The sequence below is a fragment of the Xylaria bambusicola genome, assembly GCF_022495145.1.
Source record: "Xylaria bambusicola strain CBS 139988 unplaced genomic scaffold F5B22scaffold_2, whole genome shotgun sequence".
NCBI lineage: Eukaryota > Fungi > Ascomycota > Sordariomycetes > Xylariales > Xylariaceae > Xylaria > Xylaria bambusicola.
Genome location: NW_025953555.1, coordinates 1841857 through 1868358, shown reverse-complemented (window position 1 = coordinate 1868358; position 26502 = coordinate 1841857). Strand labels below are relative to the sequence as shown.

Here is a 26502-nt window from a genome sequence, read left to right as displayed (position 1 = left end):
AACAACTACCCAGTAATAGGATTTCGGATATACATAGGTATGGTTCTAGGTGAAGAGATTGCGGATGGAAACCGGCATCCCTCGCTCTATACACATCAAAACCTCTACTGTTGTGGAAAATGACCTTGTTAATTTCATTATAGGAACTATATACTAAAGCAGGATGGTGACTCAACTCGACTGGAGATATACTCGTACGTCGTGTTAAGGGTTAAGAAACGCTTAGGCATGCTGCTAATCCTATATACCCATATTGGCAGCTTACATGAAACTGGTAGAGCTGCAAGATAGCTGATGACAGGACTATATACACCGGGTTCAATGGTGGAATAGTAAAATCTGATTACCTTGGGCTGCATGCTAGATGCATAGCAGCAGCAAATTCCTGTCTTCGCCCTCACAGTTCTAGACCCAACTCGGCCAGGATCTCCGCATTATGTTCCCCAACTTCTGGTACCTTGTCCATGCGCGTGTCTTCTAGACTTGCAATGCCAGGAGGTAATAATGCTGGTATCCAGCCCTTTGATGTCTCAACTTCCGTCCATCGCCCCCGTGCTCGTAGCTGTTCGTGGTTCCATAAACCCTGCATATCCTTGAGTTGTGCATTGGCAATCTGGGCTTTATCAAGCTTATATATTACCTCGGCAACTGACAAGTTGGAGAAACTGTCACAAATAATTTTTCTGAGCTTGTCACGGTTTTGTACGCGAAGCGAGTTATTGGTGAATAGAGGGTTAAGAGCCAGATCTCGTAGCTCCAGCACCTCTGTACATAGCTTGGCCCACTCTCTCTCATTCTGGATTCCGAGCAGGACTGTGCCATTTCCGCCAGTCTCAAATGGTCCATAGGGATATATTGCCGCGTGAGCAGCGCCACTTCGTCTGGGTGCTGACTGCCCGTTGTACGCGTAGTACATGGGAAAGTTCATCCACTCGGTCATCGCCTCGAGCATGGAGATATCCAGTTTAGACCCTTTCCCAGTCTTGCTGCGCTTCATCAGCGCAGCCAGGACGCCAGTGTATGCATACATTCCAGCGGCAATATCGGCGATCGAGATGCCGGCCTTGGCGTGTTCCGTTTCAGTACCGGTGACGGAGAGAAGACCTGCCTCACTTTGCACAAGGAGGTCGTAAGCCTTCTTGTCACGGTAGGGGCCACTGTCTCCGTATCCTGATATGTCACAGAATATCAAGGATGGGTGTTCATCTTTTAATTTCGCGTATGAGATCCCTAGACGGTCGGTAGCGCCCGGCGTGAGATTCTGGACCAAGACGTCGGTTTTCTTGAGCAGCCTCTTCAAATTATTTAGATCTCTCTCTTGCTTCAGATCGAGGGCTAGACTCTCTTTAGAGCGGTTCACCCAGACAAAGTGAGAGGCCAACCCGTTGACTCTTGTGTCGTATGCCCGCGCGAAGTCGCCTGTCACCGGCCGCTCCACCTTGATTACCCGGGCACCTAGATCGGCGAGTTGACGGGTACAAAATGGCGCCGCAATGGCTTGCTCTAAGCTGACGACGGTTATGCCATCAAGCGGTAGGTGTGACCTGTCTCTTGACGAGGTATGAGTCCTCCGCCTGGATGGTTGCCATTGTATCCCAGGCCTTGGTCTTCGAATTGAAGTCCCGAAAGATTGAAGCATCTTACAAGCCACTGGGGCTACGTGATTCGGGGCCCGAGGAGACATGACTAATTGTAAAAAGATATGATGAGACAATAGAACAGCTAGGACTGAACAGCGTGGCGGGGAGCAGTGGCGGCTAAATGGTTTCTTGAATATGACATATGTATATAGTAGGTACGTAAAATGGTGGGAGATGTGTAACTCACGTATCATTTATGTAACCGACGATGCCTTTGTTTGTCAGTAGGTAGATAGTGAAGGCTTATTGTTACCTGCCCCTTTCCCCCATTCTTGAGTGTGCGAAGATTTCAATTCAGCATACTCAGACCGAGTTCCCATGTAGATAGCTAGGTGTCTCTGCTGTACCCGAGCAGAGCATTCCGCTATCGGTCAGTGTCCCCGGAAACCGTTTGCATTCCACCACTTGTAACCCTTGTGACCCTTGTGATCTCTTGTGATCTCTCGTTGAACTGGGCTCTAACGTTGACCCACAAAGTGCGCCCGCCGTGCCTGGAATGGCATACCCGGTCTATTCCCGGGCCAATTACCAAACCGAACCGAAACTGAATAGGTTACCCCACGATTCTCCCCACGAGGCTACGTTCCATGGAGACCCCAAACATACTCTGGTACTGGTAAATAGGCAGCCTTTACTAGACGCTCTCGGCAGCCGGAGTGCCTTGAACTTACAAGTAGGTGGTATCGGGTGTACTAGATTGCCTAGTGTAGAGTGGTTTAGTGTAGTGTTCGGAGCTGATGTGAGGATAAACGCGATGTAGGCGCGGCGAAGCTTGATTGAACAATGCCGCCCTGGAATGAGATGTCTTCTGCGTGGTGGGGTACGGTTACCGTGATTTGGGCCCAGGCCTTCGTTGGAGATCAAACTACATCGGTTCAATTCCCCGCTGTGCGAATAACCCCACGTCGGATGCCATGATAACTTTATTGAGTCGTTCTACGGTAGATGAAATCATGGTTCACAGAGGGTTGCGTCTTTCCGACTGGATATTTCTCTTTTCATGATACTGAGCACATCCTCAAGACGTGATTAGTTCCATTTGTCTTTTTCCCATTCCCTTTCTCGCCCGCACTTCATTCCGCCCGCCATGTCTAGAAATCTTGTGCGCCAGCTTTGTATAAGGCCAATTCCCAGCCACAAAGCCCGCGTGAGACCCTCAGGTGGCTGCCATACATTCTCTTCGACGGCCCGCCAAAGAATCATGGAAATGTCAGGCTTTACCGAGAACCAATTGCTTGTTAGGGAGACAGTACGCGACGTGTGCTTGCAGTTCCCAAATACATACTGGCAAGAGCGCGATCAGACCGAAGAAGATCCCAAGGAGTTCCATGCCGCGCTGGCGGAAGGTGGATGGCTGGGAATCGCCTTGCCGGAATCGTTGGGCGGCACCGGACTGGGTATATCTGAAGCTACTATGATGATGCAAACCATCACCGAGTCAGGCGCAGGTATGGCTGGCGCCCAGTCTATACACGCAAATGTTGTATGTAAACCGGTGCACGGAATGCTTCTATTCTGTTGTTCCATCCTTCTACTCAATCCAATGGTATACAGCTTCGTGTATGGACCATGCTCATGTTATGAGCACTTCGAATAGTCCTAATTAGCTTGTGTATCTTTGGTAGAAGGAAAAATACAATCGACATAACTGACCTAATGTGTTATAGTATGCAACTCAGCCCCTAGCCAAGTTTGGCACAAAGGAACAAAAAGAAAGCATAATACCCAAAATCATATCGGGGGAATGGCGAACATGCTTCGGAGTAACAGAGCCTAACACGGGGCTTGATACCACGAGGCTGACGACCTTCGCCGAGAAGCAAGACGACGGTTCGTACAGCGTCTCTGGGCAGAAGATATGGATCACTTGTGCCCAGGTCGCGAGGAAGATGATCCTGCTCGCCCGAACAACCCCTCTGGAAAAAACAAGGAAGCCCAGCCAGGGCATCTCCCTGTTTTGCATCGACCTCGACAGGAGCGCGCCGGGCCTCGAGATGCGCAGGATCAAGAAGATGGGCGGGCGCGCTATCGATGCCAACGAGGTCTTCTTCGAGAACTACAAGATCCCCGCGAACACGCTGATCGGGCAAGAGGGCCATGGCTTCAGAATGATCCTACACGGCCTGAATGCTGAGCGGTGCCTGCTCGCGGGCGAGGCGCTTGGTTTGGGCTACGCGGCGCTCAAGCGGGCTGCCGAGTATGCGCGTAATCGTATCGTCTTTCAGCGGCCCATCGGCATGAACCAGGTTAGCTCCCTGAACTCCTTCATTCCCCCTTGGGCAGGCTTCGCGCCTCATTTCTCCTGCATACCCCCTCCCTATCTGGCGGTCACTGACTCCAGCGTGTGTAATAGGGAATCGCGCATCCCCTCGCCGACGCTTACATGAAGCTCGAGGCGGCCAAGCTCGCGACGTACCACGCCGCGAGGCTCTACGACAACAGCAGGACGGACTCCTCCATCCGGCAGGACGCCATCGGCGTCGCGGCTAATAGCGCCAAGTACCTCGCGGCCGAGGCGGCGTTCACGGCGTGTGAGCGGGCAGTCATGACACATGGCGGCATGGGCTATGCGATGGAATACGATGTCGAGCGCTGGTTGCGGGATTGCTTCGTGCCGAGGATCGCGCCAGTCAGCCGCGAGATGATTTTGAACTATATAAGTGAAAAGGTGCTGGAGCTGCCGAAGAGCTATTAAATCGAGGATGAATAGGTAAGACAGGTATGGCGTTCACATTGTTCATATAATATCCACGTAGCGAATTTTTTGACCCAGCGATATTGGTCCTTTATATTGGTTCTTCTCCTGGGGACACCATTCCTTGTTCACGTCATGTTATAGAACCCATGTCTTAGATGTTTTATATGCCTCAATGTTAAGAAGCATCGACCCATGCCTATAACTTTAGGGTGTTAGATACTAACTAATATCTACCGTTCAAACGATTCTATGGTAGCCAGAACCAAGGACCAAAGTAGAAAAGGCTTGCATTGTTCTTGTTGTGCTTCTTCATTCCTTGGTTGCATGTCTGTTCTTGCTCAAGCCGCTTCTGGGTGGTTTCCATTTGAACTAATCTTCGTTATTCCACCAAGAAGTCTCCGTATTCTAAGGGGGTATAGATGCTTCCTTTGTGTATATCAATTGTCAGGCTTGCAATCATTACAACGATGGGGTTGATGGGTGCTGGTAGCTCCATAACACTTCCATCAACTTAGGTTGTCCGTATAATATGCTAGTAAACTTGTGAAGCTAGACGGATCAATTACTCTGAATAAACAGCCACACATGGGTGAATTTATGCTTAAGTAATTATAAAACCCTGCAGGATAGTCTCATTCTATTCTATATCACCTTGTGGTTGAAAATGTACAGGTGATGTTCCTGAGAATATTGAATTAATCAACCGTACTAATGAACCCATCCGTATATTAATTGTAGTAGTATAATAGACTCTCTTGTGGGTTGGTCCCCGCGTTCATTTTATTATTTCGATCCCGCCGATCTTCTATACAATATTGTGATATCGTAATATTGAAAATAATTATTAGCATATCTAATGTCTTCTCAGTGTTACGCAAACAAATATGATGAGCCTCGTGTGGAGGGTTGTGATGGTGGGTCTACGATTGACATTTTCGGAATCGACTGTATGGCGAACTTAAGTTCGCCTGCTCTTTTGAAAGAAGTTATTCTCTTTCTTTTACTTTTTGAAAAAGAATCTGTGACACCTCAGCACCTCTATCAGACTAAAATTACGGCGCCGATATCAAGTGATAGGGTCAATTCCCCAATTCCGGAAGTGACTATAGTATAGGGCACAGCAAATTAGGTGCGTTAGGGTGGTGATAATATTTTTGTCTGTAGCGTGGAAAGTTCCGTAGAACCAAAACCCTGGAGATATCCTGCCAGAATGTTCATTCAGAGGCCGGGGCTATGGTAATGCCGATAACTACTGTACGATGACCAACCGACTAGTCAGGACTAAGTAAATTACACGTCATCCCGGTTATGCGATGGATACGAGGCTATGGCGTATCTCGACTCACTTCATTAGAAGAGACGCGGCGTAGTTCTGCATGAGACCTAAATCGTAGCGAGGCTCGAAACGGACAATGACCGAACAGCCCCTCTCCAGCTCGGGGCTTCATGTGCAGATGGACTGGCGTGTGAAAGTTATCTATGGGACGCATTGTGCACGAAAAAGAACAACAGCGCGGATCCATGACTTGTGAGGTGGCAGTCGCATAGGTGGTAGATATTATTAGTTGACGTGACGCCACATGTCCCATCAGCTATCACCTCAACAAGGTCAAGGTTGAAACCGTCGAGATCCAGGGCAACAACCTGCCTAGTTCGGCGACCTTTTCTAGAAAACGGCGGCCCCCGGTACCCTGTCTGCTACCGCCTTGTCGGATCGTTGGTGTACATACATACATACATAGTATATGCCTAGGAGGGTGAGTACTAAGTAAGGATGGATGCGTGCCGTAGAATTGGATCATGCTAGTAATGATGGCCGAACCTTGAAAAGAGTCGAGAGATTAGATTACTGGGATCCTGGACGACATCCCGCGCGCGGGGGCAAAGCATAATGGACATATTTCGGTTCCTCCGGCCGCATCGAGCTGAGCCGGACAGGAGTAAACGAAGAGCAGGCAGACAGACAAGAGGCGCGCAAGGTGATGGAGCGGCACCGATGAGGTGGACGCAGGATCCACGGGTGGGTAAACAACCTGATGAACAGATGGGAGACAGGGAATTGGTAATATTATTTTGTTTTTGCTTGTATCTCAGGTAGGTATTCTCCTGCCCCTTGCTGTGCCCTTGCTGTGCCCTTGCTGTGCGTGCTCTTGCGGTGTACCCTTGCTCTGTCGTCGCGCTGAAGTTTGGCGGTAGTAGTGTCTGCACGGTGCTCAGGGTCGTCTAAAGTTGACATCATCTTACCCTCTTCTTACCCTAGCCTTAGGTCAGACTTGGGGATTCTCACGCGCGCGCGCATACATAGGAGCCAGGTCGATCTTTTTTCGGCGTGGCCTCGACAAAGTGGCGTCGATAATGCGCTGGCGTTAGAAGTGAAAAGCACGAGCCATGGCGCTATACCACACTAAGATCAGTTAGCGATGAGCATAATAGGAACAGCAAATTACCCTCGTCAATGCACTAATGCGCTCGCTACACCACGGCATGACCTACATACCTGTACATAGAGTAGACTTACCTACAACCATACCGGAACATGCATACATCATGGCTACATACAGATGACCTCTATGCGTACACCCCAGGCAGGTCGACGTTAGATATCGGCGTAGGTGTACTCAACAGATGTGTAGATGTTGCCTGCCTTGGGCTGGACTGGACTGGACTTGTCCTAGGTACATACATAGTAGGTATGTAGGTAGGTAAGTACTATTAGTAAGTACACCTGTGACCTCAGATCTCTTAACGAACGATGATGAACGGCGCCAGCACACTTACTTAGGTAATACCTAGTCAGATATGCGCAGGGGGAGTCTCGGTTTCGACGACGGCGCTGCAAGCTCTCTAAATGCCTGCTAGCTACGACGGTTCCCACCTGTCAAGAGCTGGTCCTAGGGTGCGCATTATAGACAGGGACTCCTCCAAACATTCTACTGTGTCAGCCAATATCAATGCTGCGTTACTGTGGCGGCCCAAAAGCTCGGGAGCCAATTTTTCATCTCGGAGAACTGGTGTCATCTTCGATCTCTGCCTGAGCATCGCAGGTCATGCACATACTAGGTGCTGTGTCTGTATACACGTCCTGAACTCAAGCCGGCTTGGGCCAGCAATGACTGATGAGGTGAGTCGCTCTGCAACAGAATTGGTGGGCGCCTACCTTATTCCCCACGCCGATGCGAAACACGTAGGAAGATGCGTTGTTGGTGTCAGGAATTACCAAGATGAACGAAAGAGGCAAAAGAAAGTAACAGACCCCGGGCTCCCTCGAGGCCACTGGATGCAATCGTACGATGCGCAGCGCAACAAATCACGCGCGGCGAGTTATGCATCTCAAACTAAATCGACCTTGATCAACGAACGTGCGTGCTTGGTAGGCGCGATACCATGCCCTTCGGCGCCCGGCTCCGTAGATCAGGGACCCGGAACTCGGCGGGTGCGGTTTGCAACGTCACAACTCGGATCAAACTCGACACAGAGTTCGAGCCTCTATTGGGCCCTCGGGTCGTCCTCGGGTCGTCCTCCAGGTCGCCCTCCAGGTCATCATCGTGGCTTCTTTCCCGCGGCAGCAGAGTGAGCGAGCGGGTTGGGCGCTCTCTACGTAGTAATCTGTCCGGCCGCATCCCTCGGCCCGTTTGGATACTCGTTAGTAGGTGCATTGTGGGTGACGGAGTGATTGGTCAGCCTGGAATAGGGATCCTTAACCTGCCTGACGATGCGTCATGCTGTAGCGTACCTCCTACTGCAGACATGGGCAGTTGTGGTTGGCGCAAATGCAACGCATACCGGTTCTATGTAAGTAGGAGTGTAGCGTAGTGTCGCGTAGTGTCGCGGGTAGCCACTCGAAAATGACGGCCCTCCCTAGCCCTACCCATCGTTCCGCGAACGTGCATACATGATCTACTCAGCAGATATTATTCAGATATTATTGGACTTTATGTGACGATGTTGGGGATCGTATACTATGTAGCAGCAGCAGCAGCAGCGATATGTAGGTCGTTTAGAGCATCCAATGAGTTGGCCGGAACAGTGCCAGAAATACTAGCATAATTATTAATTCCTAACCGCCGCCATGTTAGCAAATGGGGTACGCAGCTGGTTAGCTTAGGGCGTGCACAGAGCCATGGTTCAACTTAGTACCTAATTTTTTAGCGCGCGAGTCTAAATCTAAATCGAGAACAGGCATTGACGATTTGATTAACTTGTCTCTCTGCCTCCTGCTGCTTGCTCACCAGGTCCTCACCTTGGGACGAACGAACGAACGAATGAACGAACGAACTAACGGACGGACGAACGAGCAAGCGAACAAGCTAAGGAACGGTACGTCACAAAAATATACTTAGCAGCAACCTGGTGGCCATCCTAGGTATATATGTAGTAACCGACCTCATAACACACCTACCTACTGTATGTAGGTAATCATACAACTTTTATATGTACCTACATCTACACTTCACCCTTCCTCTACTACCTAAGCCGTGATGTAAGTAAGTAAGTTAGTAAGTAAGTGCTAACCCAAGTAGTCCGTCGTCGCGAGCCGGTGGCGTCTTCGGTTGCGTCTTCGGTTGCTACACTACTGTACCTTGTGTCTCCATGGTTCCTGACTTACATAGCAGGTACAGTAGTAGCTCTGCCCTTAGCTACAGATCCATACCTACATATTCAAACCCCCATGCAGTGCAGCCCGTTACTCTAATTATAACTCGAATATATATGCACTTACTTATTTGGTTGTACATATACAGATGACATATACAGACGACTACCTCTATCTGCTCACTTACAACTTGAAAAAACAGGTACCTACATCTCCAACGTAGATAGAGTCTTTCCACGTGGGTAAGTAGCTAACCGTCTACACGCCTAGACTGCTACCTCTTACTACTACACACGTATTAGGTATATATGCAGGTACGGTATGGTATGTGCAGCCTAGAGTACCTACATACATGTAGGTACTTACCGAGTAGTATATACAAGGTATAGGTACTGCCAACATTGCCGGTACCTAGCCATGATGTATCCCAAAAGTCTGCATACGCGATTGAGGCTATCTACAAAACACCTCGACCCGCACGGAAAGGACCAGGCGTCTACTGTATGAGTTACCGGTAGGTCTGTCTTTGAATTGACTTGTTGTCGCCTTGTTGTCGCCTTCTTCTTGATGCTCATTCGCTACTGTCCCGTCTCTGCTTTAAGTGCTCATTTCTCCGGTCCGTTCCCCACCCTCCCCAGCTCCAAATAAGTCCACTTCTTGAGATGCAAGATGAGGAGACACCCACCGATTATGTGCCTCGTTCACATGATGTCGAACCACGCTGTGGCTCAGGTACATGTGCGCGTGTGCGCGCGCGTGTGTGTGTGTGTGGTGTGCGTGCGAGTCAAGGTCAAGGTGTATGAGGCTCGCAACCCCTGCTCGCGCCATAGAAGCTCTTAAGCCTTTCTAGAAGCCCGAACCCACCGAGCCCACCCGCAAATTTCCCCTGACCCTTCAGCATAATACATCATTTAATTGCTTGAACTGCTGAGACGCGTTCAATTCATGCAACCGCTCGCCTTGGGATCGTCTGCCTTCAGCTTGCCCTCTGAATACGTATCAGAACCGTCCGCCGCCATGCCCCAAGTGGCTTCGACGCTCCTTCGCATTGGATTGCGCAATAACAGAACGCGAGGAGGATACATGGGTCGCGGGTCCTTCCACGCTACCGGTCTGGTCTGGTCCCGTACAGAGCCCGTAGGCGGTTCGATATCTCGCTGAGTCAAGATCAGATGCTCAACGTTCCGGTACAGTCATGGTCATGGTTGGGATCGCCGTCTCCGATGATGCGAAGAGGGGCCAATTGCTTGGTCAATGGCTCTTCGCTCGAGCCTCGCCGCAATCAACCCCCTTCGAGGGCACGCATTGAAGTGTACGGGGGGGTGCTCAAGGAGAATGTGTGGGCTTGCTCTTCTAACCCACGTAAGTAGTTGTACATGTTCGTCTCGTCCCAGAAACGCTTCGTCGCCTGTCTTGGGCCGAACCTCTCAACGTATCCTCTCCTTCCGCTACATTACTCCGCCGCCTCTGCCTCTGTGTACTACACTACACAACATGGCCCAGTTCGAACTCACTCGACGTTCATTTGGGATTCCTGCTCACATTAAAATCAGACCTCAACAGGCTAGAAAATCTATCGGTTTCTCAAGAGCCCTGCGACACGCCGCGCATCTGTACATAAAGGGCAAATTTGCTTGCTAGTTAGTGGCCCGAGGCCGGATTGCCCTGCCTTGCGACTTTTGTATTCGGCAATCTACCTACCTAGCATAACCTGGGGCTACTTTGTAACCTTGCTGTTCCCACTGCCCTATGGCATGTCAGCATCATAGCTCTCTGCTTTCTTATTATAACCACCCTAGTCTCAACTATAACCTCCAAGTGGAGGTGTGTGAACGGCCCAACTCCCCGATACTTGTTTCTTATTTGCTTCCTAGCAGCCGGTCTTTGTTGCGCCACCCATCAACCGGCAGTCTGACCTTTCAGGGATTGCCATAGCCTTGGCTTTTCTAAGCAGTATGTTGAGCAGGGACCTGGTTGCTATGAACTGAGGTGTGGGACACCTGTATTATTGCTGTCATGCCCTCTTCACACGCATGCCCAACCGCCATGGTTAGGGCTTGTTTCAGCTTTTCTCTCTTTCTTCTGCAGTCTTGCTTTGTCTCTCCCACGCCATTTCCTAAACTCGAGCATTGTCGGGCCACATCAGTCCCGCCGAGATTAGCTCGAATACAACCTTGCAAGCCTGGGTCGCCGCGCTTGCCTCTATTCGTGCTCCCCTGGTCTCTTAATCCTCTACCGGCTATACCCTGAGCTCGATCCGCCGTGGTGGTCGTCCGCCCCTAGTTGCATCATCACCTCCGGCCGGGGCCTTGTCTCGTTTCTATATCCGGCCAGGCATACCATGGCATAAGATCCCCAAATTATGCTAACGTCCTCGCCGGCCAAGGTACGCGAACCTACACACCCGTTCAGGAACCATACTCGTCTCGCACAGATCGAATCCGGTCAAGTGCTTTGACTTTTGGATGAAAGTGACCTAGTCCAGGTGCTTGCCTGTCAATCCCAACCGCATCCCAGTCTAGGATGGTAACTAAGAGGGAAATCAGACGATATAATGCAGACAGTTGCCCGCGTGCCCTAGTATCCTCTGACACTCTGTCACCATATAATAGAGCTTTTAAGGAAAACAAGAAAAAGGGCTAATCCCCAAACTCGAGTGCTTAGCTGGCAACGGATTGCGCCGAGTTTGGTTTTTATTTTTTTTTATTCTTCCCTTTAGTAAATAGAAACCTACCTTATCACTCGCAAGATACCAACACCAATATCAACACCATTCCTACGGCAACTCAACCCTGAAAACCTCATCTACGAGATTCACCACCTACCAACACATGTACAGTGCTGTTAGATACGCAAGACATCACCCGATCTCTGCTTCAACGGCAAGCCAGCACGACGTCGACTCTTCTCAGGACAAGCGACAAGCACCCACCTGGGTTACAGCCCCCCGCGCACCAGAAACCCCGAGGGGTTTCCATTTTTCAGATTCTCTCAGTTCAGAATCCGGCGACCGTTCAGAGCGGTTCGCTCTGGCGGGACCCATGTATCGAGGACACGCTGGCGGGCAACTATCGAGTAGGACCAGACTACCATGTCGAATACTCTCCACAAGAGTCGCACCCGGGGGAGCAAAGCCAAACTCCGCACGCATACGACTCACACCACCATCATCGAGCTAATCCGATGCAGCAACATTCAGGACACGGCGGCTTACACGAGCAGCCCGCCTCACACTCCCACCATACAATGTCGCAACATCATCCTGCCCACCATCACCACCACCAGATCCTGATGGATCCGGGCCATCTGGGAGGGCACCCGGCGGCCAGGCACATGGGCCATCAACCTCCGCACTATGGTGCAGGCCCCTCGCCTCATGCTGTCGTCGGCGCGCCATTGTATCCGTCGTTAACACCAACTCAGTCGCACAGCGCAGGTTCGAAGCGCCCACGGCCGGACGACCTTGATCTCTCAGTTCCCGGCATCCCCGACCTCGAGCAAGGTGACCTCGATCCCATGCAGCAGTCTTCCATGGGAGCTGCGTACGCACAGGCGGCGGCGGCGGCGGCTCCAACCCATCATCATCATAGACTCCCAGATCAGGGACCGCCATCCAAAATAATGAGGCGCGACGGCGAAGGAGGTATGGGCAGTGGGGTAGGAGGCGCACCAAGTGTGGTAGGACAGGTTGGGATGCCTGCGCCTGCACCGCGACCAAGGGGCCCAAAATTGAAGTTTACTCCAGAAGACGACGCACTCCTCATCGATCTGAAGGAAAACAAAAGCTTGACTTGGAAGCAGATAGCAGACTTCTTCCCTGGACGCTCTTCCGGAACCCTCCAGGTCCGCTATTGTACTAAGTTGAAAGCAAAGACTACACAGTGGACAGATGAAACAGTAAGATTGTCTTTTAACGAGCGCAACTCGTTTCCATCTAAGGTGTCGAGTTGGGTACTAACATAGGAGTAAACAGGATCAAAAGCTTCGAACGGCACTTCAAGACTACGAAAACGAGAAATGGCGCTATGTCTCAAACAAAGTTGGCCCAGGATTCACTCCACAGGCCTGTCGTGAACGAGCTGCACAGTTGTCCGGCGAGATGCCAGAAGAGGTCGGCGCAGAAGAGAGCTTATAGCAATCAGGGTCCCCAGCAGGTGCTTCAGCTCCTGCATCTGGGGACATGATCTATCCTCAGCAGCTGAAGAGATAACAGCAACATGGACCCGATCAACAACGATTAATCTGATCCACCACACCGAGAAATTAATCTATCTAATCTATAGCTTCGGCTGCGCGGTGGCAGCGACACGCAGCCAGAACTCTTAATGATCACCAGAGCCGATCACCAGAGCAATTTAATTACGAACATCGACCATACGATCAACAACTTAACGTTCTAATCCCATCACTGGCCAACAGACTACCTATTCTATCCTTCGTTATGAGCAAGGCGTTCGGGAATGGCCGGCGTGCTTCCGAATTTCCACTCCCGCACTATGTACAACAGCTCTGGTAGTAAAGGGCAAATGACTTTGTGCATGCTTAAATTTTGCGGTATATAAGACGGTAACTCTTGGTTAGAGGTGCCCACAACACGCTACGATGCCTACGTCCTTCTCTTCTTTGCTCTTCTTTACTACGATCTTCTTCTTGATGACACGGCGGGTCTTAGACAAATGATGGGGACGAAGCGAAAATGGTGTTTTGATTGGCGTTATTCACTATCTTCCGGCCCAATAACCTTCAGTATATATAATGCACGCGCGTCTGGGACGTCACATAAACATGAAGCATCTCCTTTGTCACTTTTTCTTTCTGTTTATTCCATAAATCGTTGGTTGATTAGTCACTTGTCATGGGCGAGCAGAAGCAGACTACTTGACACATCTCTCAGGAGATAGCTGATTTTCTGTTTTCTTTTTTGTTTATTGCATTGTAACAGCGGTTGCAGGTAGATTGGGAAACAAACACTTTATGTATTCTAATAACCGGTTGGGCGTGACGGAAAGATACCCCTCGAGCGATGATGACGATGGTAGGGAAACGAAGCTGATTAATGGCAGTCAACGAGGGCGGCAGAAGATGGAGCACGCGGCATACGGAGAGCAGTCGGGTCTGATACAGGTACCATCAAATTACAGGCGATAAAAAATATCAGCAATGCGTTTCAGGCAAAATATGTGTCATTAGGCCCAGCCGACCGATGGGCAGATAGGACAAAGACTGCCGGTGAGTCTATGGGCAAATTCAAGGAGAGATGATCGCTAGCCAATTTCGACTGGGCCAGAAGCACGGGTGAGAAGTTCAGAAGGATCTGGCACTATTGAAGGTGCTTATTTGTCACGCATGCCGTGCCGTTCCTATCCACAAATGCTGATATCTAAACCTATGCCTACACTACACACCGTTGTCTATTATGACCCACTGATTCTGATATATCGAAGGGTGAGTTCTCCGAGGCAACGCTATGGTATTCTAACTGGGTGAATAGGCGCCTTAGATAATCGTGGTGTACTCCTTCACCTAGGAAAAATACATGATTTACCCCGTTGTACTAGGTAGATGGCAAGAGTGCCGAGCATAACGCTGGGCCAGCCCCAGCCTCATTCAAATGCTAAGCCCCTGTGTTATGTGTTTTTGCCATTGTGCCGATACTGCTCATCAGATACGTCTAACAAATCCGATCCCTCACCAGGTGAGGTAGTTATAATACAGGTGATATAAACCACCAGCCACTCGATTTTCTCCTCGCCTGGCGAGGACTTTTGAAGCATGGGAGGGGCCAAGGAATCAATGACAACATGTTACAAACCCGTCCATGCGATGCTCAGCGGAGGGTTCGATTGGTCGGGCGAGCTCCCGCTTCAACTGGCAAGTTGACGCAGGATACTGGAAACAACGCACAAAAACGTGGAGGTGGAACCGGGGTAGGCTGGTCTCTAACCTAGCCACAGTTGAGATCCCTTGGCTGCAGAGACGATACAACGAGGGCCTGTGGTTTGTCGAGCAGATCTTGCTACGGTATCTCGGTGCTGGACACTAGGCTGCACCACATAACGGCCTCTACCGCACATGCTCAAGAGCGGACGTGGTCAGTGCCGCGTGAAAATGCGCGTATGCGCTGTCATTGTCACACGCATTAATACTGGTGTACTATAGCCTGAATCCCCCGGCCACTCGAGCAGCTACAGCAACCAAGTCAGTCGGCTGGGCTTCTTTCGCGCTTCATTGTCTCTCTCTCTCTTCTGCAACATCTAAGTAACCCACTGTTGGGCGAAGCGGGCCGCACAGCAGAAGGGATACCTAGCATAGCGAGACGAAGGGGAGACCCGAGGGACTACTTGTCACGGTTCGGACAATTCAGGGCACGGGAAGTGGTGTAGGCATCGCAACCTTGTCACAGTCCAGGGGCAGGCATTTCTGCGTAGCGCAGTGTACAATGGGGGGGTCGTCACTCTTTCGTCCAGCAACCCCAGCCTCAACCGGAGATTTTCTCGATCGACCTAACTACCGATTCCAGTAGGCCTCGTCCCCCAATGTGGGAAATTGCTAGATCTTAGCCCTAGTGCTATTCTTCATACTATTGTGTAGTATAGGTAAGTCTTCCATGATGCTGTGTGCGGGATAGCTGCCGAGCCAACCAAATGTTGTTTTTATTTCACTCTTTGATTGAATAATACCTGGACAAAAATCTGAGTGGCTGCCGAGGGAAAATCGCACCATCAGTACTGTCGACCAACACCGACGAGGCGATCCAATCAGCTCAAGCGTACTGTAGTGAGAGCTGTTTCGTTCCCCATCGCGCGACCACCTCTGATGGCACCTGGATGCTACCTCCAGCCGTGTGTATTTCGTGTGATAAGAAAAGTATCGAGGGTACAGAATATACCCCCATTATGCTTTCACCGCTACGTCAAGTGACCAGATCATTGCTGCGGCAGCATTGACTAGCGCGATCTAGTTGTATGTTTCTTGCCTTGTTGGTCAAGCTCAATGTTGTTTGGATGTCAGCTACATGTAGCGAGAACCGGTAGGTCAATATGGAGCGAGTTTGGAGCTGCGATGCTACCCCAACAGCATCAGATCACACACTCACCCCGGCCACCACACTACGTACGTTACAGAATCCCCAAGCTGGCCCGCTTTCGCGTAGCATTTCCCGCCAGGTATCTGCCTACCCGGAGAGATCAGGGACAGACTTCCCCGGTGCGACTACAGGCCGCCTTGTTTACCGAGTCATGCGTTCGTTCCGAATAGCTAGGTACCTACCTACCTACTACCAAGTGTGTATACAACTACCTACTTGTATATGGTGTAATTGAGTAGCGAGAAGAGCAATTCTTTATTTTTGTTTTTGTTTTTGTTTTTATTTTTCGTATTTTACTGTGATCTCTATCTACATATCCTCATCATATACTTACTACCCTACTACTGGATATATACCTCGAGCAAAGAAGAAAAAAAAAACAAAAGAAACGGCACTTTCGTCTTCGTCTAATATTGCCCCAAATCTCAGTCGAATTTCCCTGCGGCCTTACGGTGAGGGGTCATGCCCGCAGAACGGCTGTTGCACAGCATGTCTTGGAGAATTCGATGGCGCAATGGGGAATCGCTTACGGCGTAAGATCATGCTTGCCGAGACCCAAGTAGACCAGGTACCCTGCAGGGTCAACGGTGGGATGGTATAGGATGGTATGGGATTGTCCTGGATGGTCCTGGTTGTCTGGAGTGTTGTCAAGATGAACAGGGCCTGGTGCAAGGTCCCTGCTGCGGGTCGGCCACTGCGACCAGAGCTGCAACCAGCACGCGTTCGTTCATCACCGAGGTGGTATCTGTTTCCACCTCCCGTGCCGCTGCGTCGTCGACTCGTGAGGAGAAAAGCACGGCATGCGCTGCTGCGCTGGTCTTGATTGCATCTCGGAAAGGCCAACCGACCCGTTTGGAAACTCGGCCGTACTAAGTATACCTGCGACCAGATCTAGCCGTCCTCCGAGTCAGTGGTCTGGTCTGGGCTAGGTATTCATGCGCGAAATGCGTCCTTCGATCGATCTAGATAGTGCGCCGACCTGGTTCTTCGACTTGTTGGAGGACGTGAGCCACCCGCCAACTGCTCGTTCGATTCCACGGGGCCTGAGCCACTCAGTGCATGTACAGGCGTGGTGTAGATCGTCTACACCTAGGTAACTCACTCTATACAACTCTTTTCTCTACTATATGCCATGTATGCGAGATATGTACCTCGGTATCAAGCGTGTTATAGCCATCACACTCCGCTTTACTTTACAAAACCCCAAGCCAAGCCAATAGATGCGGAGCGCAAACACCTACATGAGGCACGTAACATACCTACCTATCTATACAGTAGCAGGGCGTAAACGATCTGGTATGTCTCTGTCACATACTATGTCTGTCTGTATGTATGTATGTATGGATGATGTGTATAGTTAGATAGACCCGGCCAGGTACGTGTAGATACCCGTGTCACACACACACACACCCCTCTCAACTGGCCCGACTTCGTTCGACCAGAGATAATTAGCCCCATCTCCGTCCCCAGACAGCTTTCTCGCGAAGATGCAGGTGGTCGGTCGGAGGATTCCTAAGCGGGCTAGACAAGACGATCAGCGGTCTGTTAACATGCGACCATTTCTCCACGTTCATGCCAGATATCCGCAACCGTTTTGGATGACTTGAGGCTCCAAATCTACGGAACCTCATCCGAATGTGCACATAAGCGCTTTCTAAGATTACACCCTTATTACTTCTCATCTGCTTTCTCTCTGTCTCTGTCTTCTTTCCCACTTCTTCTGCTAACCAGCTACTATGAGGACAAGGCAATTGCTCCTGTCCACTTGTTGTCAAATGACAGACTATTACTACTACTCCTACTCCTACTCCTACTACAGCATACCACCACATCAATAACCACGTTGATTGAATTTCGGATGGGTATATAATTACAGTAAGGCGCGTAGATTAGCTTACGACAAGACGCTATCTTCATTAATGAATGCCGACATGGGATTTCGCTTACCAGAATAGGCAACCAATTCACAAGAGCGAAATACCTACTTACTTACGTCTCACTCCCGCACAGACAGAAATGAACAACTCGGTTAGCTGGGATACCATGATTGGATGTTTCCGCGAAGATATGTCCTACCTGTCTTGTCTACCGGTATCTGTTCGTTGAGTATGTCGGGACTGCAGTGCTTGTGTCAACAGATAGGTATCGCTTCAGGTCACCTACTCCGCCTGGGCTAGCCATCTCTTAATCTCATTAACACCATCATGCTTGGTATCATGTATGACATTCTTATGCGATGCTAGAGCGCGGGTTTTCTAACCTTATTACGCTTCTTCTCCTTGCGCCGTGACCTCCAAGTGATTTCGCTCTAAACCAATCGGGGGTTTTACGACCGTTGGGAAAGAAACGGCCGAGATATCCTTGTGAGAATGACGAGATGGGATCGCGCTACCGACTGAAAACGGTAACGATGGGTGGATAGGCTAATTTCGACACGACAGGATACGGCTCGAACCGAAACAAGTAGATATTAATTTAAGTATGTAAACATCAACAGCAAATACCGAACTTACGGTAGTGAATGGTATCTAAGGGTAGATTGATGCGGTCGATTGCTCTAGGAAAGTCCCATCACTATGTGCACACGAAACCCGCCGTGCTTATTCTTTTCCGATAATTTGGCTTCTAAGCTCTTTTATCCATGCATGTATGTATCGTCCAGAGCCATTGCGGTGTGACTAGCCCTGCACCTAATTAGGTTACAGTACGCCGAACAAAATAACGATGTCGTCCCGTGCCGCGCCCCTCCAGGCGACAGGAACACATGTGATATTGCTCAGTAATCTGTGCTCATCCATGATGCTGCCCTAAACAACACTACGCTTCTATACGAGTCAAGGAATCTCTCGTTGACTACCTAGGTACCTAATCCACTTCACAGCAGACAACAGACCAGAGTGTTATAACACTTATCTACCAAGCTTGCCGCCAGCGTCAGTAGCGAACGGGTTTCAGGTGGGATCCAGAGCCGCCAGCAGAGAGACGGGATAGGCGCTGTGTGTACGAAGCCAGGTTGGCTACGCAGTGCTCATTAGTCGCATACTCCTCCACCTCGACCGACGCCAATGGGGGCGAGAGAAGATCAGATCAGGGTTGCAGAACCTCCTAACCTATTATCACCATGGAGTGTAGAGAACTTATTTCGCTACCGTGCCTTATCGGCGCAGGCTCGCATAGACCTATCTACATACAACCACTGTGTACTATAGCCTTCTTCCCATCGCCCTCAGACACCTATTGGCGCCTTTCTCTCAGGTGGACAGTGTCCTAAGTAGCGTGCTGGTAGTGTAGGTAGGGATTAACAAGACCTCTTATGATCAAGTAAGTCGACCCTGTCAGCCAGTCCCCTACCTATATCGTTGAGGTATTAATAACACGACCAGCCGAATAAGAGCCCGCGAACTGGGGGGAGACAACAATAACAGTCGCCAGATAAGCCACTGATCGTTCTTTCTGTGGTAATGGTGACGAACCCTCTCTGCACACGCACGCAACACGCGTGCCGAGTTAACCCGCTCTGTGTGCAGGGGGGAGGAGAGACTGGGTGGAAATGGTTGGACACACCCGAGTCTCGCATCGACAACAGACAGAAGAAAAAACAAGAGTGTGTCATGCGAAAAGCAGTGGCCATCCTATCCCATGATCCGCCAACATTATGCGAGGCGAGGCGGTTGGCGGTGAGGGGGGATAAACGCCCTGCACCCAGCGAAATCTACTGGTTCCGATTTGTAAGTCATACGTGTATCGAATATTCCTGTTCGTCCTTCTCGAAACAGACATACGCTGCCTACGTCAAAAGTACATGATCTACCTAGAGCACTCTACACTACTGGACACCGCATGTACGCCAGGTTACAGCCCTGCGTAGGCTTCGCTTGCCGGTAGATCAATATCGGTGACAATCAAATGCGTCTGCCGTGTCTGTGAGATAAGCTTGTGATATGCGAGGGACAGTGGGCGAGAGGAGGGGTGTCGAGTTTCAGAGTCCGGGGCTCGGGGCCAAGATCAACTGTGTATGTACATACCTAGTGGATGGAATCTCACCAGCTTCTTTACTCGTAATAGAGTGAAAACGGGATATGCTAGGTAGCTAGTAACATCAAGGCAATCGAGCCAACAACTGATTCACAAGCCACCGATGCAGTAATGATACTCATCATTAGGGCATCGTATGGGGCTACCAAAGACTTTCCATAGCCAAAAGCCACAGTTCCCAAATACTATATACTCGAACGGCATATTCCGCTGACGAACATAAGTTTCTTAGCAGAACCGTGGTTCGGCCCTACTTTGACGAGCTAAAATGATGAGAAGGCCCCGTCTACGCCTCAACAGGACCAACGTTCGCGGGGCACGATTCTAGTAAGGATAAGCCTCTACGAGTTAGAATGCAGTAGTGCTCGTATCCCATTTAACACCTGCAACCGCGTTGCTCGCCGTTAAAAAATCTCAGGCGCTCCGGCGACGGCAGGGCTCGGTCTATCCGTAGCCCGTTACTTGTTCACTGGCTCAGTTCCGATGTCCGCCCCCCTGCCCACACATCCCAAAGCCAAATTGTTGGTTCATTGGCTCGCAAAGGATACCTATGTTAGGGACCATCGGTTTAAGACGGTGCAATGGTTGCTACGTCTCATCGACTCCCCGCAAGCCAGCTGGCTCTCGCAACATTTGGTTGAGCCTTCTCAACTAACAGGAGGTATATTGTGTTGCTAAAGATTGTTCTCAAATATATAGATTTATGCGTTAGTTCTGTAGCCCCCTAATTCTCATGCCTTTGGGGGGTGTAGACTCTTCAAACAGCTGTGGTTGTACACTATTGACTTGAATGAAAGAACACGATCTGAATGGACTCTGGAAACATGAATGTAAGTGGGCACGAGAACCTAATGGTATAAAGCAGCTTGAGCACTACCAGTCGTTGTCTGAGGTATATATACATGTCCTACATCCCAGCACTGTCCCTATTTGTTCAAGAGGACATTGTAAGCATCAAGAGGAGGGGAAATTCCTCAATAGGGGCCGACGTCGGGCATGACATATCTAATCAGGTGTTGCTTGCCTGTAAAATCGAACAACGGCTTAGGTTGGATAGACTATATGTAATAAAATACTACAAGTATGGATTACGACGACGGAAATCTTATGATCTGTTATTATGCTGCGGGAGCGATGATCGTACGGGCATTAGCTTCTTTCATATTGTCAGATTATTGAACCAGAATTATAGAATAGGAGACATGATTGTTCTCAGGGGTTAAACATATAGATTTCATAAGACTATACTATTGAACCGATCCCCGCACAGCATCGAAGCGGACGAGTCTGACAATATGGATATAAGACCATGGAATATTATAAGAGTCATGCAGTATAAACGTTCGTGCCTTTTTTTTGGTCTCGTGGTGTTGATGATGATCATGAAGAGTAGTAACATGAAGCTATATCATGCTATTTTCGTCCCTATTTGCGCCGTTTCGTACATACTTACGCTAAAGCTAATTGCAGTATATAGAAATATTTTCTCAAGACTTTCCCCTCGGAACTGGAGATCATTGTCGTCACAAGAGCCTTTCGCAGAGTTCGGGCCTTGTCAATGTGGCCTTCCCTTTTACCAGCGCGATCAGCTTTTCGTGCGTCGGCAAACGAAGCCCATTACCGAGCAACCTCGCCGTATCTACGAGCCAGCCATTGAAGTCGTCGATCTCGGTCAACTTACCAGCTTGCACGTCTTGTAGCATTGAGCTGGTGTTGGCACTGACTTTTGCACCGACGTCCGCAACGAAGGCTCGAAGCTGAGTAAAAGAAAACCGTGCTAGAAGCTCCTCGCGACCGACTCTCAGCGTCTCGATCGTCGCGTCCCCCGAAACCACTCCTTTGCTCACCGACCCAGAGAGCAGGATCTCGTCGCTTTTCGAGTCTAGAATCAGCGCGCCGAGCAACTCACTAGCCTCACCCACCAGCCTATCAATAACGTCTGGCAATGCATCGCTCCTGGGTGCAAAGACCTCGCCATTCTTGCACCGCAGGACGGCTGTTAATGGGTTGATGATGGCATTCACGACCAGCTTTTCTAATTGTGCGATCCAGAGTTCTTTTCGCGATACCTGCCGCGCGTCCAAGTCCGGAGCATCCGCGATCGTTCGCATAAGATATCCCGTCTGCTCGTCATCCGCACTACCTGCCATAACCGGGCCGACCAACGCGTTCGCGGGAGCGGCGTGAACACTCTTGAATTGGCCTTGAGAGGTGACCCCGTGCGTCGTCACGCAAGCGATCCAATTTGGGCTCGTCGCACCTGGAAACCTCGCGCGCACATACGCCTCGCCAGCAGGCGGCCACAGCTTACACATGCCGTTCTGCGCAAACGCGACTGTTGAGCGACTCCCTAGATACCTGCGCAGTCTATCGACCTGCGGCACGGCGTCCCCGGCCTTCGTTGCAACAATGAGGTTGCTGATGTGGCCGCCGGCAGCCACCTCGGCTACTGGTGCCCCGCACGGCGGCGGCGCCACATCCGTCCACCACTCTATGTCAAATGCAGCGCAATTGTGTACCTGGCCATGGCGCGTGAGCTCGATGCCCGGGGCCGCGGCCCAGTGCTCGAGGAGCTCCTTGCGGTGCACGACGAGTGTAATGGGCGGCCGGTTGGCGAGTTTAGACAGGCACATGGCGTACAAGCGGCCGATGTTGCCGACGCCCAAGATGTAGATTCTGCGGTCCGCATCGGCGTTACCATGGCTACCAACCTGGCGGGATCCAGCTCCCGCTTCGGTGTCTGCCGATAGATTCTCAAGGGTCCAGGCGTATAGCTTTGGGGGCTTGGTGCTGTCCTGCACGATCCGCTGAAGCCATGCTGGTGGCGTCTCGCGCCCGGTTTGGACACTCTCCATCCGAGCACTGGAATGAAGAAGCCGTGTGCAAGTCCCACGGAATTGGTGCCTTGGTAGTGAAGCGAATTTTGTTGATAGCCGAACGATGCGCATGCTTGCACCTAGTGAATCGGCCTCTGGTTTACGTCATTTCAAAGACTACTTGAGCCGCTCGTCTCTGGCCGGCAGGACTACGTATGACAACCCACTCTGCTGTGTTGTGAGTTGACCTGTCCCCTCTGTAGTTGGAATGATTGCGGTAGAAAGTTCGTGATGTGTAGGGCGTGCTCATGGCTGCCATGTCTATCGGTAAAACCTCGGGCATATGATGTATGTAAATAGACATCGTGAAAATATCGAGGTAGAGATGTGTCTAAGGTGAGCCGACACAACAATATGATCGTAGACTACTGGAAGGAGATGCCAATCTTTTTCTTTCTCTTTTTCTAAGTGCCAACAATAAAAGTCCTTACGAGAGGTATGTATATAGGGGAACGTTGAGGATGCCTATCACTATTGTTTTCTTCGTCCTCTCTCTAATCGAATGGTAGTATCTTGCCGTATCTCGGAAAGACTGCGATGCAAGATAACAGGCTATGTCTACTCTCATCACATAACATATTTGCGATCTAGACTCCCAAGTCCATGAGGGGGTTCTAGTCCGGAACACACCAAATGCGCTATCGCAGGAAAGGGGCCTCCTAAAGCAGACTGCTCTTGTCGATCTCTGCTTAACCTCTAGGAATGCCATGCCGCCCGCATGGGTGGCCGACCTATTCGCATAGCATCACATCGTCGTAATCCATCCCACTCGCTTCCATCCCGCAACTAATATCGCGGTACGTGATAGATAGACAGAAAAAGATCTCGGAAATAAAACGGTCCGCTGCAAGAACAATATACTACGCCCTCCCTATTCTCCAGAATAGGTCAATGACAGTGCTTTCAACTCTTTTACCCGCCTGTCCCATCTATTTTGCCGGCGAAATGAACATCAAAAAAGGGGTGAGCACCGCATCCGACCGCGCATCGCGAATAGATTACCCTTACAAATACCTCGTAAAGCCAAAAGGCCCCCAGGGACCATAGATGGGAGGACGCGCCGGGGTGATGTATATTGCGACCGATATGAATGCTGCCAGATGCGGGAAATGATGAACGTCGGTACAAAAGGCGTAGCAGTCCTCGCTGTTGACGCTTGACTGAGTAGCATAACCGCGAGCTAGCCCAACTGTATATCCAGCAAACAGAAAACAGGAAGAAGGATATTCTGTAGCAATCGACTTCGAATTATTAGACTCCGTAGTTCGACCCAGGACAATCCAAGATGCTCTCCCCTCTCCTCAGCGCCACGGCCTTCGCGGCCCTCGTCCACGCCCACGGGTACATCTCGAGCCCACCGATGCGCATGCCCGGCAACGCCACGACGACGGCGTGCGGGCGCTCCGTCGTAGCGGACATCGTGCGCGACAAGACGTCGCACGTCGAGGGTCTCCCCGAGCTCGCAGCCAAGGACGCCGGCTACAAGGCGGCGCAGTGCAACCTCTGGCTGTGCCGCGGCGTGCAGTTCGGCGACAACGTGGCCAACGTGCAGGCGTACGTGCCGGGCCAGACGGTCGAGATCAAGGTCGCGCTGACGATCCCGCACGCGGGAAGCGCCAACGTCTCCATCGTCGACACCAAGACGAATGCCATCGTTGGCCGGCCTCTGCTCAGCTGGCCGTCCGGATATGCCGATGAGAGGCAGTTCTATGGGAAGACATTGCCGGCAAACCAGACTGATTTCAAAATTACGATCCCGACGACGCTTGACGGCAAGTGTGCTACTGCTGGTGAATGTGTAAGTTGATTTCAATTCATCGCAAAGCTTTTCTTCTTTTAAACAAAGCACTTCCATGGATACTGATAGGTTTTTGTGCTAGGTGATCCAATGGTGGTGGTACGGTACAGGAGCAAAACAGACATACGAGGCCTGTGTGGACTTCACGGTCGCCGCAGCTTAGACCTTGTGTGAGCAAGTCGAGATCTCGGGAAATTTACGTGTTGTTTTGCGATATCATCTTTTTTGAGAGTATAGTCTGGGTCGCCATAATGAAAAGACGAAAATCGACCCTGTCTCTGAGCATCCATGCTTTTTCCACGTAAATATACCTAGATACTTTATAAGAAATACTGAATTGGTGTGGGAAAAGCGGCCAAAATCAACTATACAACTGTAAATATTCCCGAGCGTGATAGATCGTCTGTCCAACACATTCAGCCCCCTACCCAGAACCCATGTAATCTAACACTACATATTGTCCGAAATATACTGAGTGTCATAGATACTTTCCAGAATTTACCCAAGTGCTAGCTTACTTCATTATACAATATCTTTACCAGTTCGTAGTGTTGGTCGTTTAGTAAGGAGGGTTAGGTCCGATAGGAGGGTAGTCTTCAGGTCGTTGAGGAGGAGGGGGAGGTCCCATGGAAGTTGGGCGGCCGTCACCGAAGTGTTTCTTGCGCAGGGCAGCGAGCCTCTTCCTCTTGGTGACGGTATTGATATACGTACCAATAACGAAAGCGACAAAGTTAAAGAAGGGCATCCAGGCAAACTCGGGCAGGAACTGTTGAGCGAAAGCAAGGCAGATAGGCGACGTAATCCAAGAGACTTTCATGACTTTCATGAAGCCCACACGAACGGTGGCGCGGACTTGGTGATATGTGCGAGCCCCAGCAATGAGGGCCATGGCCACGAGATATACTGAGTTCTGGATTGGTGCAATCTAATAGATAATTGAGTCAATGGACGAATATCCGACCGGAAAGGGGTAGAGCTTTATTCTTACCACTAAGTTACTGACGAGAATCTGGACAATCTTAGCCCTTAGACTCGTGCGGCCCTTGAAGGCCTTCTGTAGTAGCCAGATCAAGAAGTGACCGAGTGGTGCACTGACGAGCGCACCATACGCAGCCATCTTGGGCACCCGTGAAGTAAAGTAGTGGCCATGCTTGTTACGGTCTTTGGCAAGCCACGAAGCGAGGAACTCCTGGAGACCAGCGAGAGTACCGGATGTGAGCATCTTTGTGCGCAGCGGGTTCTTCTCGAGCTCAGTAATGTAGGCCTGTTATGCCCGAGGTCAGCTTGACGCGCACCATTACCGCGAGGTGTGAGCATAAAATTTATTTGCACAAAACATACCATCAAGTAGCCCTTGGTACCGGCATTCTTCTTTCCACCCGTGAGGGCCGTGCCAATGGCGGCGGCGAAAGGGTGCTTGCCACTGGTTCCGGGGAGGGGGCCATCGCGAGGAGCACCGGCAGCTGCGGCGGCTGCGGCAGAAGCGCCATCGCCAACTGACTCGGTCACCTTTCGGACGGTATCCCGCTCGACCTTGACCGACATGGTCGCGAACAATCAATCGACCAATTGATCAATCGCACGAGAACTGGTGAGACAGGCTGGGCCAGACAATTGCCAGCAAGAATCGCGCAGAGCGGGCTTGTCAAATGGGGATTGTGCGGTCGTGAAGAGGCGGGTGAAGAGGCTGTTGTGCAGGCCAATTGGTTTGTTTACACGGGCCCAGGAAGCCTCGGCAAATGTTGTTTTGATCGTGGCAGCTCGCCAAGCGCCC

The 26502-nt window shown here is 50.6% G+C and overlaps 7 protein-coding genes across 7 annotated transcripts; 4 read left to right on the top strand and 3 right to left on the bottom strand.

Moving 5' to 3' along the window:
* Positions 1 to 260: 260 nt before the first annotated feature.
* Positions 261 to 2312, bottom strand: F5B22DRAFT_169976 (L-carnitine dehydratase/bile acid-inducible protein F). Its single transcript, XM_047969329.1, has 3 exons — position 2312; positions 1828 to 2247; positions 261 to 1686 (listed from the first exon to the last, which is right to left on the bottom strand). Exons 2-3 carry the CDS (start codon positions 1832 to 1834, stop codon positions 398 to 400), a joined length of 1296 nt encoding a protein of 431 aa, XP_047836011.1. The 5' UTR covers positions 1835 to 2247; position 2312; the 3' UTR covers positions 261 to 397.
* Positions 2313 to 2564: 252 nt separating this feature from the next.
* F5B22DRAFT_169971 (acyl-CoA dehydrogenase/oxidase) lies at positions 2565 to 4460 on the top strand. The gene is made up of 3 exons (XM_047969328.1): positions 2565 to 3123; positions 3308 to 3886; positions 3994 to 4460. Exons 1-3 carry the CDS (start codon positions 2728 to 2730, stop codon positions 4333 to 4335), a joined length of 1317 nt encoding a protein of 438 aa, XP_047836010.1. The 5' UTR covers positions 2565 to 2727; the 3' UTR covers positions 4336 to 4460.
* Positions 4461 to 6868: 2408 nt separating this feature from the next.
* F5B22DRAFT_169948 (uncharacterized protein) lies at positions 6869 to 8312 on the top strand. Its single transcript, XM_047969327.1, has one exon. It carries the CDS (start codon positions 7187 to 7189, stop codon positions 7910 to 7912), a length of 726 nt encoding a protein of 241 aa, XP_047836009.1. The 5' UTR covers positions 6869 to 7186; the 3' UTR covers positions 7913 to 8312.
* A 2666-nt stretch (positions 8313 to 10978) lies between these two features.
* Positions 10979 to 13067, top strand: F5B22DRAFT_633086 (uncharacterized protein; the record flags this gene model as incomplete). Its single annotated transcript, XM_047976790.1, has 3 exons — positions 10979 to 11063; positions 11772 to 12829; positions 12906 to 13067. The coding sequence occupies 3 exons, from the start codon at positions 10979 to 10981 to the stop codon at positions 13065 to 13067; spliced, it is 1305 nt and encodes a 434-aa protein (XP_047836008.1).
* Positions 13068 to 21124: 8057 nt separating this feature from the next.
* On the bottom strand, positions 21125 to 23271 carry F5B22DRAFT_586875 (ketoisovalerate reductase). Its single transcript, XM_047973572.1, has one exon. The coding sequence runs from the start codon at positions 23000 to 23002 to the stop codon at positions 21578 to 21580; it is 1425 nt and encodes a 474-aa protein (XP_047836007.1). The 5' UTR covers positions 23003 to 23271; the 3' UTR covers positions 21125 to 21577.
* A 524-nt stretch (positions 23272 to 23795) lies between these two features.
* F5B22DRAFT_169794 (uncharacterized protein) lies at positions 23796 to 25272 on the top strand. The gene is made up of 2 exons (XM_047969326.1): positions 23796 to 24728; positions 24811 to 25272. The coding sequence occupies exons 1-2, from the start codon at positions 24216 to 24218 to the stop codon at positions 24889 to 24891; spliced, it is 594 nt and encodes a 197-aa protein (XP_047836006.1). The 5' UTR covers positions 23796 to 24215; the 3' UTR covers positions 24892 to 25272.
* On the bottom strand, positions 25037 to 26446 carry F5B22DRAFT_169767 (uncharacterized protein). Its single transcript, XM_047969324.1, has 3 exons — positions 26070 to 26446; positions 25717 to 25992; positions 25037 to 25653 (listed from the first exon to the last, which is right to left on the bottom strand). The coding sequence occupies exons 1-3, from the start codon at positions 26271 to 26273 to the stop codon at positions 25288 to 25290; spliced, it is 846 nt and encodes a 281-aa protein (XP_047836005.1). The 5' UTR covers positions 26274 to 26446; the 3' UTR covers positions 25037 to 25287.
* Positions 26447 to 26502: the final 56 nt, after the last annotated feature.